This window comes from Carica papaya, chromosome 2, assembly GCF_054855325.1.
Source record: "Carica papaya isolate Zhongbai chromosome 2, ASM5485532v1, whole genome shotgun sequence".
Lineage (NCBI taxonomy): Eukaryota > Viridiplantae > Streptophyta > Magnoliopsida > Brassicales > Caricaceae > Carica > Carica papaya.
Window position 1 is genome coordinate 8,573,166 of NC_142310.1, and position 16,686 is coordinate 8,589,851.

At 35.7% G+C, this 16,686-nt stretch overlaps 2 protein-coding genes across 3 annotated transcripts in view; one reads left to right on the plus strand and one right to left on the minus strand.

Annotated features, from left to right (window-relative positions):
* SIK1 (Protein kinase superfamily protein) overlaps positions 1 to 8,736 on the minus strand; it is a 35,401-nt gene extending 26,665 nt beyond the window's left edge. The window contains exons 1-6 of one of the 2 annotated variants that reach the window (XR_015816926.1): positions 7,759 to 8,736; positions 3,434 to 3,522; positions 3,238 to 3,345; positions 3,010 to 3,117; positions 2,632 to 2,722; positions 1,308 to 1,360 (exon numbers count right to left, since the gene is read on the minus strand). Coding sequence is in view for 1 of the 2 variants with exons in the window: in XM_088213167.1 (XP_088069293.1) it covers positions 1,308 to 1,360; positions 2,632 to 2,722; positions 3,010 to 3,117; positions 3,238 to 3,345; positions 3,434 to 3,522; positions 7,759 to 8,542 (1,233 nt within the window). In the remaining variant the exon portion in view is untranslated. The remainder of the gene's footprint in view (positions 1 to 1,307; positions 1,361 to 2,631; positions 2,723 to 3,009; positions 3,118 to 3,237; positions 3,346 to 3,433; positions 3,523 to 7,758) is intronic. The other variant, XM_088213167.1, reaches the window with a different exon arrangement.
* An 896-nt stretch (positions 8,737 to 9,632) lies between these two features.
* On the plus strand, positions 9,633 to 11,194 carry LOC110823990 (uncharacterized). Its single transcript, XM_088211885.1, has 3 exons — positions 9,633 to 9,894; positions 9,984 to 10,273; positions 10,389 to 11,194. The coding sequence occupies exons 1-3, from the start codon at positions 9,633 to 9,635 to the stop codon at positions 11,058 to 11,060; spliced, it is 1,224 nt and encodes a 407-aa protein (XP_088068011.1). The 3' UTR covers positions 11,061 to 11,194.
* Positions 11,195 to 16,686: the final 5,492 nt, after the last annotated feature.

A 16,686-nucleotide genomic window follows, 5' to 3' on the forward strand; every position in this document is an offset into this window, starting at 1 on the left:
TTATTTTAACTTTTTCTTTAAAAAAAAAGGATCAAAGAATGTCTCAAAAAAATAATGAGGAAGATGGGGAGTGGCAAATTGTGGTCTCTAGAAACCTTAATGACTGGGAAATCAGCAAATATGAGAGGGCCTCGTGCAAATTGGCAAAAGTGTCCCTAAATGAAGAGGATGATTGTCCAAAGTGAGCTCTCTCTAAAAGGGCTTCTCGGTGAAGTCATGGTACAAGTTTTTAACCATAACGGACGTTGATAACGACATATTCCCTCACAAGCAGATCTGGAAGACCAAAGTGGCTCCAAGAATTTTATTTTTTGCTTGAGAGGCCTGCAGAGATTGTATCCTTACCATTGATAATCATAGGAGGGGTCAGTATTTGGTTAATGGGTGTTATATGTGAAAGAATGCTGAAGAGAATTGCAACCATTCACTAATTGGGTGTCCCTCGGTCTGTGAGCTTTGGTATTCAGTCTTCAGGGTTTTGAGGATGAACTAGTGATTGTTGGCTCGGTTAGAGAGGAACTATTGGCATGGAAGTCTCTGAAAGGCAGATACCTGTTTATTGAGATGCTCCCCCTCATATCTTGTGGACAATTTGCAAAGAAAGAAATAGAAAAGCTTTTGTTGACATTGATTGTACTAAGGATTTTGATGTATTAAAAAATAGATGGTTTAGGACCCTTGAGTTTTTATTGTCGGGTCAACCTTCAGTTATCACCGAGACTTTAAAAAATTTCTGTCGTGGGAATACTGTCTTGTAAATGTTTTGTAAATGGGTGGCACCCCATTTTGGTGCTTATAGTAATTTTATTCGCATTTATTTAAAAAAAAAAAAAAGAATGGAAGGCCCATCAATAATCTATCTGTGCATGACTAAAGATCAGTCTGAACAACATCAGATTCGCTAAAGAACAATTAGTGACAAATAATACATGGGACAAAAGTACTTGGCACACTAAGATCAGATTGTTAAGAAACTCCATACCATGGAAAGAAAAATAGATTTCTTTAACTGGAAGCTAACTCAAGATAGGTTGATGACTTGTTGCTAATGATATATTGAGGTTCAAAGTGGTTATTTACATGTAAAGCTTGCTTCCCTTCTTCTATGACATGCTATGCAATCTGAAATAGATAACTAAGGAGAGCATGAATTTCCAAACACTAACAAGTTGTTTCTCATTTTTACTTCTCAAAATCCTTGCATTGAAGCAGCCGGCTAATAATCTAAAGCTACCAAACTTGCAAAAGCAATATATGCTGCAAATACCAGAGGATAAGAACTGGATATAAGTTAGAACGTGGATTACAGTGTTACGCTTTGACATGGTCCTTGTAAGCTGAGCTGCAACTCCAAAATCACCTGTCCACAGTGTCATGAGAAGAATTAAATCAATGCATAATTAGAAGCAAAGACAACAAGATGTAAACTGTGAATGCTAATATAAGAACTTAAGGAAACATGATATCTAAGAGAATGCATACACAATATTAGGCATTGTTTCCCATTATATCCATATCACCCCTCCTTAATTCCATCTATTTTTTTCTTCTGAAAAGATTCTTAATTATCTATGTTTTAACCATTATTAGTGAATACACAAATAAGCATCACCCATATTTAAAGAAACAAAGTCAAAAAATTAATTTCTTATGGTCGGAACACACAGCCACGAGCACTACGTTATGATCAACGGATGTTCTTGGGTGAATAAAGACCATGGTGGGAGAAAGCAAGACACAAGCTAAGGGCCAATAGGGAATCAAAATCCAATGAGCTGGTTCCCTTGTCTGCATTATGGATGATGTGCTTAGAAGCAGGAGAACATAGGGGACAAAATTTGGAAAGTGCAAGCTAAGGGTTGATAAGGATATAAAAATCCATTCAGCCAGTTCCTTCATCTGTTTATGGATGATGTGGTTAGATGGAAGGAGAGACTCTTTGGTGGAGGAGAATCCCTCAACTAGTGGATTAAGATTGGTGGCTTTGCAGATTTAGTTGATTTCCTTCATGAAAATGATGACAGCTCTAAAGAACTTCCAATTCTAAAAGGTTTTTGTCTTTTAAATGCAGGCAGCAGCTTCTGTGTATAAAAATTTTCCCATAGAAAGTTCTAGAAATGTTGAAAATAATAGGCTACGCACAACATCAATCAGGTTATGATATTCAATTTATCATAAGATGAGGCCTTCCTGACAGTTCATCAAGTAAATGTTTCTGATGTATGGATAATTTTGGTAAGTAGGTTTTTTTTATACATCAATGCTTCTTCAGATATTATAAGGGTTTTATAGTATAAGCCACTCTATTACTTTCTGAATATGCCACTTGAAAAGCAAGCCTAAAACTTTTCCTTGTACTAAACCTTCTCCTTCAATAAGCATGAGCATGTAACAGTTAGAAGAGAATAGAGCATTGAAAATATGTTGCGTTTTAATATTAAACAGAAATCCATGGGACCATACTAACCTCATATTAGTAAAGCTTAAATGAGTAACGGAAAAGCCAACATTATCATCGTCTAGAATAGAAGTCAAATGCATCCATCATACACCTTTTTCTTTTTATCATTTACAAAATAAAACAGTTTTTTCTTGCTTTATAGTACATAAATAAATGAGACGCTTACTCACCCAACTTGACCTCTCCTTGTTCAGTTAACAAGACATTACCACCTTTAATGTCTCTATGGACCTTGAAAATTGAGTGCAAATATGCAAGGCCCTAAACATATCAAAATAAACCAAAAGCATGTTAAGCATTGAACAGTTTTGAGCCTGCTTAATTGATAAATTCTGGATCCCAAGGAAATAACCACACATGCACGTGCATATGAATGAGAGAGAGAGAGAGAGAGAGAGAGAGAGAAAGAGAGCTAATATATCTACACATAGAAATAGAGTGAAAAATAGGAAAATAGAATAGGACCCAGTTTCTTCTCTTCACACTTACAGAAGAATTTTCAGGAAAATTGTGATACAAGATCGCATGCTATCAAGAACCAGTGATACCTTCAATGCTTCACGACAAATATATGCTATCTGAGACTCCTCCAATGGCTCCTCAGTCACATTCATTAAATCGGCAACACTTCCACCCCCACAATATTCCATTACTATCTGCCCAAACATGAAATTTGTCATGAAATTTGCCGTCTTAACTTCAAATACTTGACAATAAAAATATATATTGAAATATTTTTCTGAAGGAAGTAACCAGCAGAATGCTTCAGTACTCACCCAAAGATACTCTTCCCCTTGGTAACTTCCAAGGTAGCGGACAACATTTGGATGACTGCATTGCTGCAACATCTCAATTTCACCCCGAATTTCTTCATAACCCTCCTCCTGGGTTCAAAAACAACTTGTCATTTCTACTGGTTCAAAGAACTGAACCAACAAAAGAACATGATTACAAGGGAACAAGTTTCCACACCCCTTCACATAAGGATATAACTTTTATGGCAACAAGTTCTGATGTTCTCAAGTCTCTAGCTTTATAAACAGCCCCATATGACCCTTTCCCTGTCATGCCAGAAACCAATTTCAGCATCACAAGAAACAAAGAAATATAAAATGCAGCTAATAACTGAGCACTTTCAATGAAAACCTATAAGTAACTGCTAAATCAGCCTGCATTTAGGGCTCAAAATATGGTATCTTGAAGCACCAATGGACACTGCTTCGGTAAATTGGTTATGTAATTTGATAAAGAAAACGAATATTCCGCAAAAACTCTTCAGTAATTTAGTTCCAGTTTTAAGTTAAACTTTTGGTTTTTCAGTACATAACAACTTTAAGAAAAGGAAAATATGTTAATAAGTTGAGTTTTTAAATTTAGTTTTCCAAGTTCAATAATAATCAACAATGTTTATATGTTTATTTAATATCTTTTAATGCACCTCTTTTGAAAAAAAAAATAAAAACAATGATATGAAATTGGTTTTTTAACTATTTGTCAGGAACATAATTAGAAAATTAACACCTCTTGATAAGGTGTATTAAAGAAATTACGTAACTAGGAGATAGTTGTACGTGCAGTATTACGTGTGTTGTTTGTGATTTTATAGATAGGTGTATGTGCTGGATAATGGTGCTATTTTGTAGATTTATATGTTGTATTTTTATGAAGTATTGTGAGTGTTTTTTTTAAAATAAAAAGTGTGATCTTATATTAACAATGTACCAAAACGGGAGTACCGGCCATGTACAAAAGATTTACACAGAAGTTAATATATCAATGACATTCCCAAAATTCTTATCACTGATAATGTTATGACTTAACAAAATAGTTTCAAAATAATGCATCTATCTATCTCTTAAACTATACAGTCTACTAACTATGCCCTCAAAAGCTCTAGAATTCTTTTCTTCCCAAATAGCTCAAAACATAGTTGATAGAATAATATTTGCAATATTTCTTTTTAAACATAGCCCTTCCCAAGCCCGAATTTCCCCACAAACTGAACCTGCCATAACTCAATTGATCCCCGGTAAGCCATAGATCATACTCCATAAGTTGTGTGCAACAAGACACTAGAGCAGTAAATGATTGCAGGACTTCTCAACCTTCAGACACATATAACACCAATTCACAAGGATCTGTCCTCCAATTCTAAGTTTATCAATGGTGAGAATCTTCTCCCGACAGGCTTCCCATGAGAAAAATGCAACTCGCGGAGGGATCTTGGTTTTCCAGATTTGCTTATAGGAAAATTTCTGACAATCTTCAGTAGAATCCTCCATTAAGAATTGGTAGTAAGATCTAACAATGAATTCTTCATATTTCTCCAATTCCCAAATGAATTTATCATATGAAAGTGTGATATGCTGTGATAATAAAATCTTTAGCATGACCACAGAATGATTGATTTCCCAATCATTTAAATTTCTTGTCACATTTATGGACCAATTTATGCTACAATGAATCCTTTGGTAAGCATCTTCAATCAGCATATTCCTGGATTGAGCGATACTGAATATCCTCATAAAATAACTCTTTCAATAACCCAACTACAGCCATTTGTCAAGCCAAAATCTAATCTTATTGCCCCTTCCAAGTTTCCATTGTGAGTAAAGTTTGAAACGAGCCCATTGAGATAAGATTTTCCTCCATAAACCTCTTTCATGCAAGGCTGTCAATATGCCCCTAGTGGCCAAATTGGGGTCACCCCACCTTGCATCCACAATCCTCCTCCACAGTCTATTATCTTCAGTCATGTACCACCAGAGTCATTTATCTTGAAGAGCTTCATTCATTTTCACCATAGATCTTATGCCGAGCCCACCAATTCTCTTTGGTTTTTTTATATCCTCCCAATTTACCAAATGGTATTTATGTTTCTCATCGTCATCACCCCAAAGAAAGCGACACTGAATTTACTCCAGTTTCTTAACCACTTTCACCAAGATTGTAAGAGTAGAAAGGTAATAAATGGGAAGATTGGTCATTGTGCTCTTAATTAAGGTGTATCTTCCTCCCTTTGAGAGGAAATTATGCTTCCATCCAGCAAGCCTCTTTTCAAATAACTCCAAAATCGGCTCCCAGGATATGAGATCTTTGTATTTAGAATCCAAATGGATTCCGAGGTATTTGATAGGGAACTGCACCGCTTTACACCCTAACACTTTGCAAGCATTTATGCGTCCTCATTACCACCAATCCTGACCAGTTCGAATTTATCAAGGTTAATTTTTAGACCAGAGACAGCATAAGAACATAAAAGAACACATCTCAACTTCAGCAAGTTCCTCACATCAAGTTGGTAGAAAATTAATGTATCGTCCACAAAAAATAGGTGTGACAATTCAACCCAATGGTCCTTTCTATCCTTTCTACCCTTTCACAAGTTGGAGGCCAACAGCCCGAGTTAGAAGTCCATTTAAAGCCTCCATAATAATGATAAACAATAAGGGGGACAGCGGATCCCCCTGTCGTAGCCCTCTGAAGACACCAAAGAATTTTGATGGCCCACCATTTACCAGAACTGCAAAAGAAGTAGTCATGCATTGATTCATCCAACCCTGCCATTTCTGCCCAAAACCCATCCTTCTTAACATGTATTCCACAAATTTCCAATTTACATAGTCATAAGCTTTCTCCATGTCCAAATTTACACAATAACCTATACTTACCCCTTGCCATTAAGTCCACAGTTTCATTGGCAGCCATGACAGCATCAAGAATCTGTCTGCCTTCCAATTTACTATTGTGAGTGTTAATAGAAGAAAATTTTGGAGAAACAGATGGGAAGTCATGCTGTCTTAGAAATTTAACTTCCAAAAATTATTTTTCTTTGTTTTATGTTTCTCTATGCTGCATTGTTGAGCAGTAGGATGTGTAGTAGAGGAAAAAAGGGGTAAGGCTAGGATAAGAAATATGGGTAGTTATGAGAATCCTAGAAAATAACTTCCAACAAATCTTCTTATCTTTGTATAAAAAGACCAAGCTACCTCAGTTAACAGAGATGAAGGAAATTTTAATTTACAAGTTTTGAGTACTTATCTTACAAGAGATCGTTCATTCTCTCTTAACGAGCTCATACTATTAACAAAATTCCCTAAATTGGGACCATAACTTACTTTTAGTAATTCTCATTTTCTTCAATCTAGGGAGAAAAAAGAAAAATGGTAAGTTCGGTAAAAAAAAAAAACAAAACCAACTTGAACTAATTATTTTTTCATATTTCAGTTTTTTTCCCCAACTACTGTGTCATTATCTTTTTTCTCTTTTGAAATAAAAAGTACAGCCCAATACTGTGTCATTATCAGTTTCAAGAATTTAGAAACTTGGGATTGTGGTAAATTTTGGTTTTCTGTGATTAGGTTTCAGTTTTGCCAAGATTTTATCACTACTTGAAAGCCAAGGGGGCTGATAACATTGATTGAATAAATGGGAAAAGCGCTAAGTACAGGCCACTAAAACCTTTTGAGTGATTGAAACTATCTTTCATTTGTGATCAAAAGCACACCAAAAGAGGTCCAAATTTGTCTTTGACCTTAAGAAAACACAACGTCAAAAGGATCAAGGTACAGCAACAAATGCAGCATATTAACTTTTTTTCTCTGAGATGATGCAGCACATGAACTTAATACAACTTCAATTTTTTTTTCTTGGATGAACAATCAAATTCTGTTATGGATAGAACAGGAAGAGAAGCCGCAGCTGACATTAATTCTATTCAACATGCAGCAAAACATCCAGAACCTAGTAATCAACTTAAATTGACATTAAATTCAGCATAAAGTCACACCATCATTTTTTTTGAGAAAAAAATTATGCAGTATATATTAACATAGTACCAAAAAAGGGTACCACCCATGTACAAAGAATTTATAATAGTATTAGAGTATCTATGACATTATCAAAATTCACATCACTAATAATGTTATGACCTAACAAAATAGACCCAAAATAGTGAATTTACTTATCTCTTATTTTGTACACACTTCTCGACATCTTCAAAGGCTCTAGAATTTATTTCTTTCCAAAAAATTCAAAAAACAGTCAGTGGAATTAGATTAGCAATATTGCCTTTCACATATAAATCATCCCAAGCCCAAATTTCCATACCAACGGACCTAGCCATCACCCACTCAATCCCAAGTCACACCATCATTTATATGATAGTTAATTCACGAGATTGAGTAATAGCAGCCATAGCATCTATAATAACTCAAATTCTTCTAGTTACCATACTTAGACGGCAAGGTACCAAATTCAACTTGTAAAACAAAAATAAAAAGAAGAAACCAACGCACCGAGCTCGTTGAGCAATTCATACTTTGTGCAAGGATCTTCCCTGGTCACACTCTCAGGTATTGAAGTCGTTGAAATTTTACTGTTTGGTTGCTGCTGCTGTTGCTGTCTATGCTCTGCCACCTTAATCTGCGAAGAGAAAGGAGAAGAGCCACTCCCTCTCCTCTGCTTGCCGCCAAACCCTAACTCCCCCACCGCCTGCATGCCTGCCACCGCCCTCCCCATCGTGGACCTCTCCCTCTCCCGCCGTGCAGTTGATCTCACTACAAAAGTCCCATACTCGTCCCCATCACCATCGCTCTCGTCGTCATCTTCATCACCGGCGTCCATTCTACTCCTCCTCCCCGTGCCCCTCGGGCTGAGAGCCACGCGCGGCTTCAGAGATGATTGATTGCTTCGGCTACGACCACTGCGATCTGTTTTGACAATCATTGTGCCGAAATCTCCGTCTTGATTGGCACCTCCGTAACCATCGCGGTCATCGTCATAGTCAATCGGAGCTCCGCCTCCGAAGTCCTTGGGGAGACGCTTTAGAAGTGGAGGAAGGGAGGAGTCATCATCGTCTTCGTCCTCCCCAACCGTTTCGTTTTTGTACACCATTGTAGCATATAGGTCAGCTTCTTCTTCTTCTTCTTCTTCTTGCTGATACCGGTGGGGCTGCTTATTTTTGGGCTTACCTTGCTCTCGATCAGAATCAGAGTCGGAGTGAACCACGACGGTGGAGTAAAGTTCAGGTTTGGTTTGGGTTTTCGGGATCCGACGATATCCGGGAGGGTTACGATCCATTTTCAACCGAAGAGTGAGTGAGAGTGTTGTGTGCGTGTCTTCACGGAATGTGACAGAGAGAGGTTCCTCTGCTGGCCGTTGGCGTGGAAATGGGATTCCTTTTTCGAATAAAATGAAAAGAGAAGAAGAGAAATTTCCAAATTGGGAAATACCCAATTGGGCTGGATCCAGAAATTCAAGAAACTTCGATCTTTAACCAGTTTTTTAAAATGACAGCCTGTGTTTCCTTGTGAGCTGATAAGTGTCTCAAAAAAATAAATTTAAAAAAAATAATTATAAAGGGCAAAATATAATATTTTAATATAAACTATGATATTTAATTAATTACATTATAATTTTAATAAAAATTAATGAAATAATAAAAATTACATAGTAATAAAAAAAATAATTATTTAAGCAATAATAGTTTTTTATTTTAACACTGTAAATTATATAAAATATTTATTTCAATTTAACTATTTTGTTAATTTTATTAAACAAAAATGTTAATTAATTCAAAATAAATAAATACAAAATTATTGATAATAAATAAATATTATATTTTTTATTTTTTTAAGAATACTATTTATTAAAGACTTAAACATAAAGTTGACAAATTTGATCATTATATTCAAACTTCATCAGTAATTCAATCGTGTATTTAACTTTTAGAGATTTCTAAGAATTTTTTTTTTTTTGAGTTGTTTGTTTCATTATTTTATCCCCAAAAAAGGCATAACAAAAGAAATTGGGAAAAGCCCACCACCTTATTATATTCATAATGAAGCCCGGTATATTTGAAGCCTAGTCACTAACTGAATCCCATCGAATACATATACATATACATATACATATATATGTGTAAAATCAAGCGATGGAATCCGTACAGAAACTCTTGACTTGGAATTTGACTAAAACCCAACTACTAATCATATAACTTCCAATCAGATTTCAACTTTAATCAGATAACTATAAATACTTTAATCTTAATCTGATTTTATACTCCACGTATTAGAACTCTACACCAGATTGACCTTCTATCGGGAGAGGAAGAGAGAGTAAAGGATTAAGGAACTGTAAGGTCAACGAAATTCCTCCCCACTGTCCGTCAATGGACATTCCCAACCAGATCCAGGGTCCATCTTCTTCGACCACGCTACGGCGTCTCACCGCTCATCATGGAGCATCATCGAGTGTAAACCGCGATGATCAACGTTACGAGTTTGGTTCTTTTCCGACTGGGTTCAGGTTCCGTCCGAAAGATAGGGAGCTCGTTGATGCCTACTTGATGAGGAAGGTGCTCAACCTGCCAATGCACAGAAGCAATATCGCCGACGTCAACATCTATGACTACAACCCTTTTGATCTTGCAGGTTAATTTTAATTTTCTTTTTTTTTTTAACTATTTATCAAAAACTGAGTGTGTATAGATATATACAATCGTGTATATATTGGAAAACAGAGATATTCAAGGAGTGTGGGGAGAGAGAGTGGTATTTTTTCACACCAAGGGATAAGAAATACCCAAATGGAAGTCGACCAAGTCGAAGGGCTGGTAATGGATACTGGAAAGCAACTGGAGGTGACAAGGATATCAGAAACGATAACGATGATGTTATAGCGAAGAGAAAGGTTCTTGTTTTCTATATGGGGAAACCGATGAAATCAGGCGGGAAAACCAACTGGATCATGCATGAATATCGACTCTGTAACTCTCCTGCTCCCACTCGCCAAGGTCACAACAACATGAGGGTATTATATACATATACATATACATATATATTTTATGTTCCGACTTATTTCTTCTTTTACTTAATTGAGTGAAATCATATTGACTGAGTTGATGTTTTGTTTTTGTTTTTTGTAGTTGGATGATTGGGTTTTATGTCGAATTTACCAGAAGATTAGACAAAACACGAGAGCCCGCAACAGGGAGAACGAGGAGGATGAGAATGAGAACGAGAATGAAAATCCAAGGGGGAGAGAGGAAAAAGGTGATCAACGACTCATTGAAGTTCAAATCTCCAATCCTGCCCCATTGGATCACCAGTTGAGGACCTTCAATATTCATGGCCAAGTTCTTGGTCTTCCTCCTCCTCCTCCTCCTCCTCCTCCTCCTCCTCCTCTTCCTCCTCTGTATAATAATTATCAAGATATGAACAACAATGGAATCAATAATTTTAACGGCGGTCAGTACCTACTGCAGCAACCTCAGATGTTGCCTTTTGCTTTCCGGCCACCCGTAGTTGTTCCAATCGCCATGATGCCCGCAGCTCCAACCCCCGCACCAACAATGGAGGCTCCACAAATTCCTGCGCAAGAAATTGAGGTTCCAGATAACATTTTTGCTACTCAGTTTTATTTGGAAAACCCGGGTCTATTTTCCTCTCTAAACTTTCAGGACAATGATTGGATCTTCAGTAATGGCGACTCTGGTAATGTACATTCAGATTTTAGTTACATGCACAATTCGCGGGATAATATAAGCAACAGGTTTCCTTCTTCGGCACCCGGCAGTTCACCTCGACTTGGCAAATAGTTGTAATGAACGATGGGATTAATTTTTTACAGGAGTAGGTTGATCAAAGTAGTTTAATGAGCACGGAGTAGAAGATTTTTCTGTTTAATTTTTTTGGTTTATGTTAGAAATTAAATTGGGATTCAACCCAGAATATCTGCATTCAAGGTCTTATTTTCAGAGTTCACTGTACTTTTCAATGCAAGGTTATTATTAAATTATGGTTTTATTAATAAAATTTTCATATTAATTAATTTGATATTGTGAAATTGAAATTATTAACGTTTTCCTTCCTTTAAATGCGTTAATAAAATTATCATACAAAATATAAAGACCTATCAGCAAATATATATATATATATATCTCTCTCTGTCATACACAACCTGTGACTTGAATGAATCCATGAAGTGGCCAAAATTGTAGCTCTTCTATTGACTCTAACATGATGAAATTATAAACAAATTAAAGAAACTTCACAGATGAAGGTTTAAAACTTAAATAAAAGCGTTTTTTTTTTTTTATGTAATAAAAATATATAATGTCACGCCCCAATACTCGATATAAGACATAATTCATATTCATACCATTTCATGCATTAGACCCATAAAATATATACATGCGTAAATCAAAAATTATAATATTTTTTAGTATCTAATATGATATGTACATTAACTATATATATAAAATATGATGTCATAGAATATAATAGAATAAAATAAAATTTTTTAAATATACAAAAATAAAAACTTATTTTACAGGTTCTACTCGTCTAACAACAGTGCTGCCTCTTCATTCTCCTCGAAAAAATATCATAGTAAAATTTAATGAGTTTCATCAACTCAATAAGTATTCTTGTTCTCTCAACCTAGATAAAATTTCATGTAAAATACACAGTAAGGAACAAAAGCAATTAAAAATGTTTTAGTGCAAAATACATATTCTTATTTTCACTATTTCACATATTTCTGATCGATATTCTGAATTCTCTCAATTATCATACACAAACATCAAATGTATATTCTCATACTCACGATAGTCATAAATGCACTCGAATATCAATCGTCATTTCGAAATATAATCACATATACACTCAAAATGTCATTTTTAAGGTTTCATCGCGTGATGCCATTTAAGTCATCATTTAAAAAATGTGAAATGGATTCACCCATCACATCGATAGCATACACACACAAATTACACAATGGCCATAACAGGTACGTTTGCTAGGTAACCCACACTCACACATACCTATCCACGTCTGAATTAAGTTTCAGACTCTATCCATGTGTAGGTTCACCATGTCCGCGGAACTTTAGCCACACACACACACTCTCCTTCTCGATTCAAACTAAACGAGAATGTATTCAGGGTCTCTACCCTATTCACTCCTATCCTCTCATTCCAAAATTTTTAATTTATTTAAATGATTATTTTATCACCTTAATTATTTGTTTTCCTTTCTATTTTTACCTTTTTATTTTATTTCTTTTTCTTTTTCAAATTTTCACTTAATTGAGACTTTTCTTTTTCAATTTCATATTTCATCAGTCCAAATAACTCTCAGTTCATTGAGTCTACTTTTTGGTTTTGTCTCCTCATAGGGTTCCAATTGCTTAGGTTTACTAATCATAGTTTGTGTTCTATTTTTCATCGAAAATTGAGTCAATATCCGTTTAAATTTCAAAATTCATAATTTAATGAAATGAATGCACTTTTTAAAATTCAAACCCGGTCGAGATTTAGAAATACTTACTCTCTTACGCATATTTCCGGATCCACCTGACTGTCCAAATTTTTTATACACACGACATAATTTAATTAAAATACTTCGAAATAATAAAAATTAATTTAATCAAATTATGGGTTCCAACAACCACCCAACAGAATACCCAAAGTTATTAGGATCCGTACCTGAAAAACCTTTCGACTCCACGTTTGGCGAATTGGATTCCTGTTTTCTGAGGAAGACTTTTCAGCTTCCCGAACGGCGAATCGAAACCCTAAAAAGTGATTTTGGCCTCTATTCCAGCATAACACCCTTCGACTTCCATGGTGGGTGGGTTTTTCCTATTCTCAAGGAAACCTCCTCGGTTCCTGTGCGGGTGGGTGGCCCGGTCAAGCCCGCACAGCAAACCCAACACCAGCCCCGCCCAACCACTGCTCAACCACTACCAAAACATGAAAAAAAAAAACCATTTTTACCTTTCGACGTTGGTGATTTAGCCTCGCCTTGGCTCTTGGTTGTCCTTTCTTGGTCACCACGCGACCTTTTAGCTCCGAAACCTAGCTTGGGTGCGGTGCTCTAAAAACTTAAACAGCCTCTATTTTGGATTTTGCCCTCACATGGTGTTTCTTGATCGCGATTTCCTCTCTTCTTCTTCCTATTCCACAATTCTCTCTCTATCTTTTCCCCTTGTGTGGCCATTCTCGGCTTCCTTTCTTCCTGCTCGACCACTTTCTTTCTCTTCCCTTTTCTCTCCTTTCTTTTTCCCTTCCGACCTCTCTCTTCTTTCATCTCTCTTTTTTCTCTCTCCGCTTCCCCGGGCGACAGTTTTCTTCCTCCTCTTCCCCATTATCTCTCTCTCTTTCTCCCTTCCTCTTTCTCGGCTTCTCTTCCAAATGAAGGAAACCATAATCTCTTCCCCTTTTATACATGTTTTCTCAGCCGTTGGATTTTTATGACTCGATTTAGGACATCCATTTTTTAAAAAAATCTCCTTCATCCAATCTCCTCCAGCAGTCTGATCTGGGTTGTCCATTTTTCTAATTTACTTTGCCCCCTTTCATTTTTGCTTATTTATATTTTTACCTCTTTTTTCTTATCCACTTTCATTTGGGTCTCTAAAATTAATTAAAAAACCCAAAAAATAAAAATTGATTTCATTTACACCCAAACTCAATTTTTTTTTTCTTTTTAGGTGGATGTTACAATTCTCTCCTACTTATAAAAATTTAGTCCTCCAAATTGATATGTCTCTACAGTAGTTAAGAAAATCGAGCTTATATTGAATCTTTAATTTTCCAAATAGCTTTCGCTGGCGAATGGTGTCGCCAAAGTACCTTAATCATCATAATAGTCTTATTCCTCAATACTCGCTCTTGTTTGTCCAATATTTTTATGAGTATTTCCTAATAGGACAAATCTTCTTTAATAGGAACCTCCTCATACTGAATTATATGTGATGGATCATGATAGAATTTACATAACATGAACACATGAAATACATCATGAACATTAGCCATTTTTAGTGGCAATGTCAATCGGTAAACAGTAGATCCAATTCTCTCCAGTATTTCGAACAGTCCAATGAAGCTAGGGCTCAATCTATCTTTCTTCCCAAATCTCATAAGGCCCTTTATTGGTGACACTTTCAAGAATACATGATTCCCTATTTTAAATTCCAAAATCCTTCTATGGTTATCTGCATAACTCTTCTGTCTACTTTGGGCAGTTTAAAGATTTTTCTTAATTAGGACAATCTTGGAGGTAGTTTCTTCAATTAATTCGGGTCCAATTAATTTCTGGTCCCTAATTTCTTCCTAACACACAGGAGATCTACAGAGTCTGCCATAAAGTATTTCATATGGAGTTGCACTAATACTGAACTGATAGTTATTGTTATAGGTGAATTTAATCAATGGTAGATGGTCGTCCCAATTTTCTCCCATCTCTAATGCATAAGTCCTAAGCATATCCTCTAATGTCTGGATGATTCTTTCCATTTGACTATCTGTTTGTGGGTGAAATATTGTACTGAATGATAAACTTGTATATAAGGCATGTTGAAGACTTGTTCAAAACCTAGAGGTGAAACGAGCATCTCGATATGAAACTACTGATACCAGAATTCTATGAAATCTAATAACTTCCTTAATATATAATATGGCAAGTTTATCTAAAGGATCTGTATCTTTAATTGGTAAAAAATGGGCTGACTTTGTTAATCGATTCACTATCACCCAAATAGTATAATGGTTTAGTTTGGTTTTAGGCAAACCCATCACAAAATCCACAGTGATATGTTTCCACTTCCACTCTGAAATTAATAAAGGTTGGAGTAATTTTTCTAGCTTTTGGTGTTCGGCTTTAATCCTCTAATATGTGAGACATTTACTAACAAATTCAGAAATATCTTTCTTCATCCCAATCCACCAATGTCGAAGTCGTAAACTCCGATATATTTTTGTGATGCCTGGGTGTATGGTAAACCTAAAATTATGTACTTCCTCTAATATAAGTCTCTTCAAGTTAGAGTCATCAAGAACGCACAGTCTTCCTTTGAATCGAAGCAAACCACCATCGTGAACTCTAAAGTCGGACCTTAAACCATGTTTAGTTTCTTTCTTCAAGGTCCCTATACTAGTGTTAGTTCTTGAGTATCTTTAATTTTCTGAATTAATACTGGCTCGATTCTCAAGCTGACTATATATATTCCCCATTTGTGAATACTCTATTATAATTCTTGCAAGGTCTCTAGAGTCTTGCATTCTGAAGCTATTAGCTTTGCAATCATGCCAGAGGTACTGCGACTCAGTGTATCAGCCACCACATTTTCTTTTCCTAGATGGTAGAATATCTTGCAATCATAGTCCTTAAAAAGATCCATCCATCTACACAAGTGCATGTTCAGTTCCTTCTGCGTGAAGAGATATTTAAGACTCTTGTGATCAGTATAGATCTCAAATGTCTCTCCATACAGATAATCACGTCAGATCTTTAGAGCATGTACAATTGCAGGTAATTCTAAGTCATCAGTCGGGTGATTTCGTTCATCATTCTTCAATTGTCTGAACTCATAGGCGATGACTCTATGACTTTGCATTAACACATATCCTAAACCCTAGTATGATGCATCAGTATATACTGCATAACTCCTTGATCCACTAGGTTGTGTTAGTGTTAAAGCTGTCATAAGTCAATCTTTGAGTTCTCTGAAACTATTTTCACAATTTGGGGTTTATTCAAACTTAACATCCTTCTTAGTAAGCAGGGTAATAGGGATTGTAATCTTAAAGAATCCTTTCACAAATTTACGGTAGTACCCAGCCATACCCAAAAATTTTCGGACACCCTTTACCGTAATGAAATGTTCCAATCCCATAATAGGCTCAACTTTTACTAAATCCACATGTACGCCGTCTTTAGAAACCACATGACCTAAGAAAGCGATCTGTTCAAGCTAAAATATACACTTACTCCATTTTGCATACAACTTTTTTTTAAAGAGTTTTCAAAACTTACCTTAAGTGTTCAATATGTTCTTCTCAACTCTTGGAGTAAATCAATATATTATCAATGAACACAACAACAAATTTATCTAATCAAGGCTTAAACATCCGATAAATCATGTCCATAAATACCGTCGGGGCATTCGTCAATCCAACAAGTAAGACAAAGAATTCATAATAGCATACTTGGTTCTAAAGGCGGTCTTTGAAATATTCTCGAGTTTAGTCTTCACTTGATGGTAACCGAATCGTAAAATCAATCTTAAAAAAGATCTACGGCTCATGCAATTTGTCAAATAGGTCATCAATTTTGGGCAAAGGATATTTCTTCTTGATGGTGACCCAGTTTAGTTGTCTATAATCAATACACATTTGCTTAGTTCTATCTTTGTTATTGGCAAATGTTACAGGAGTACCC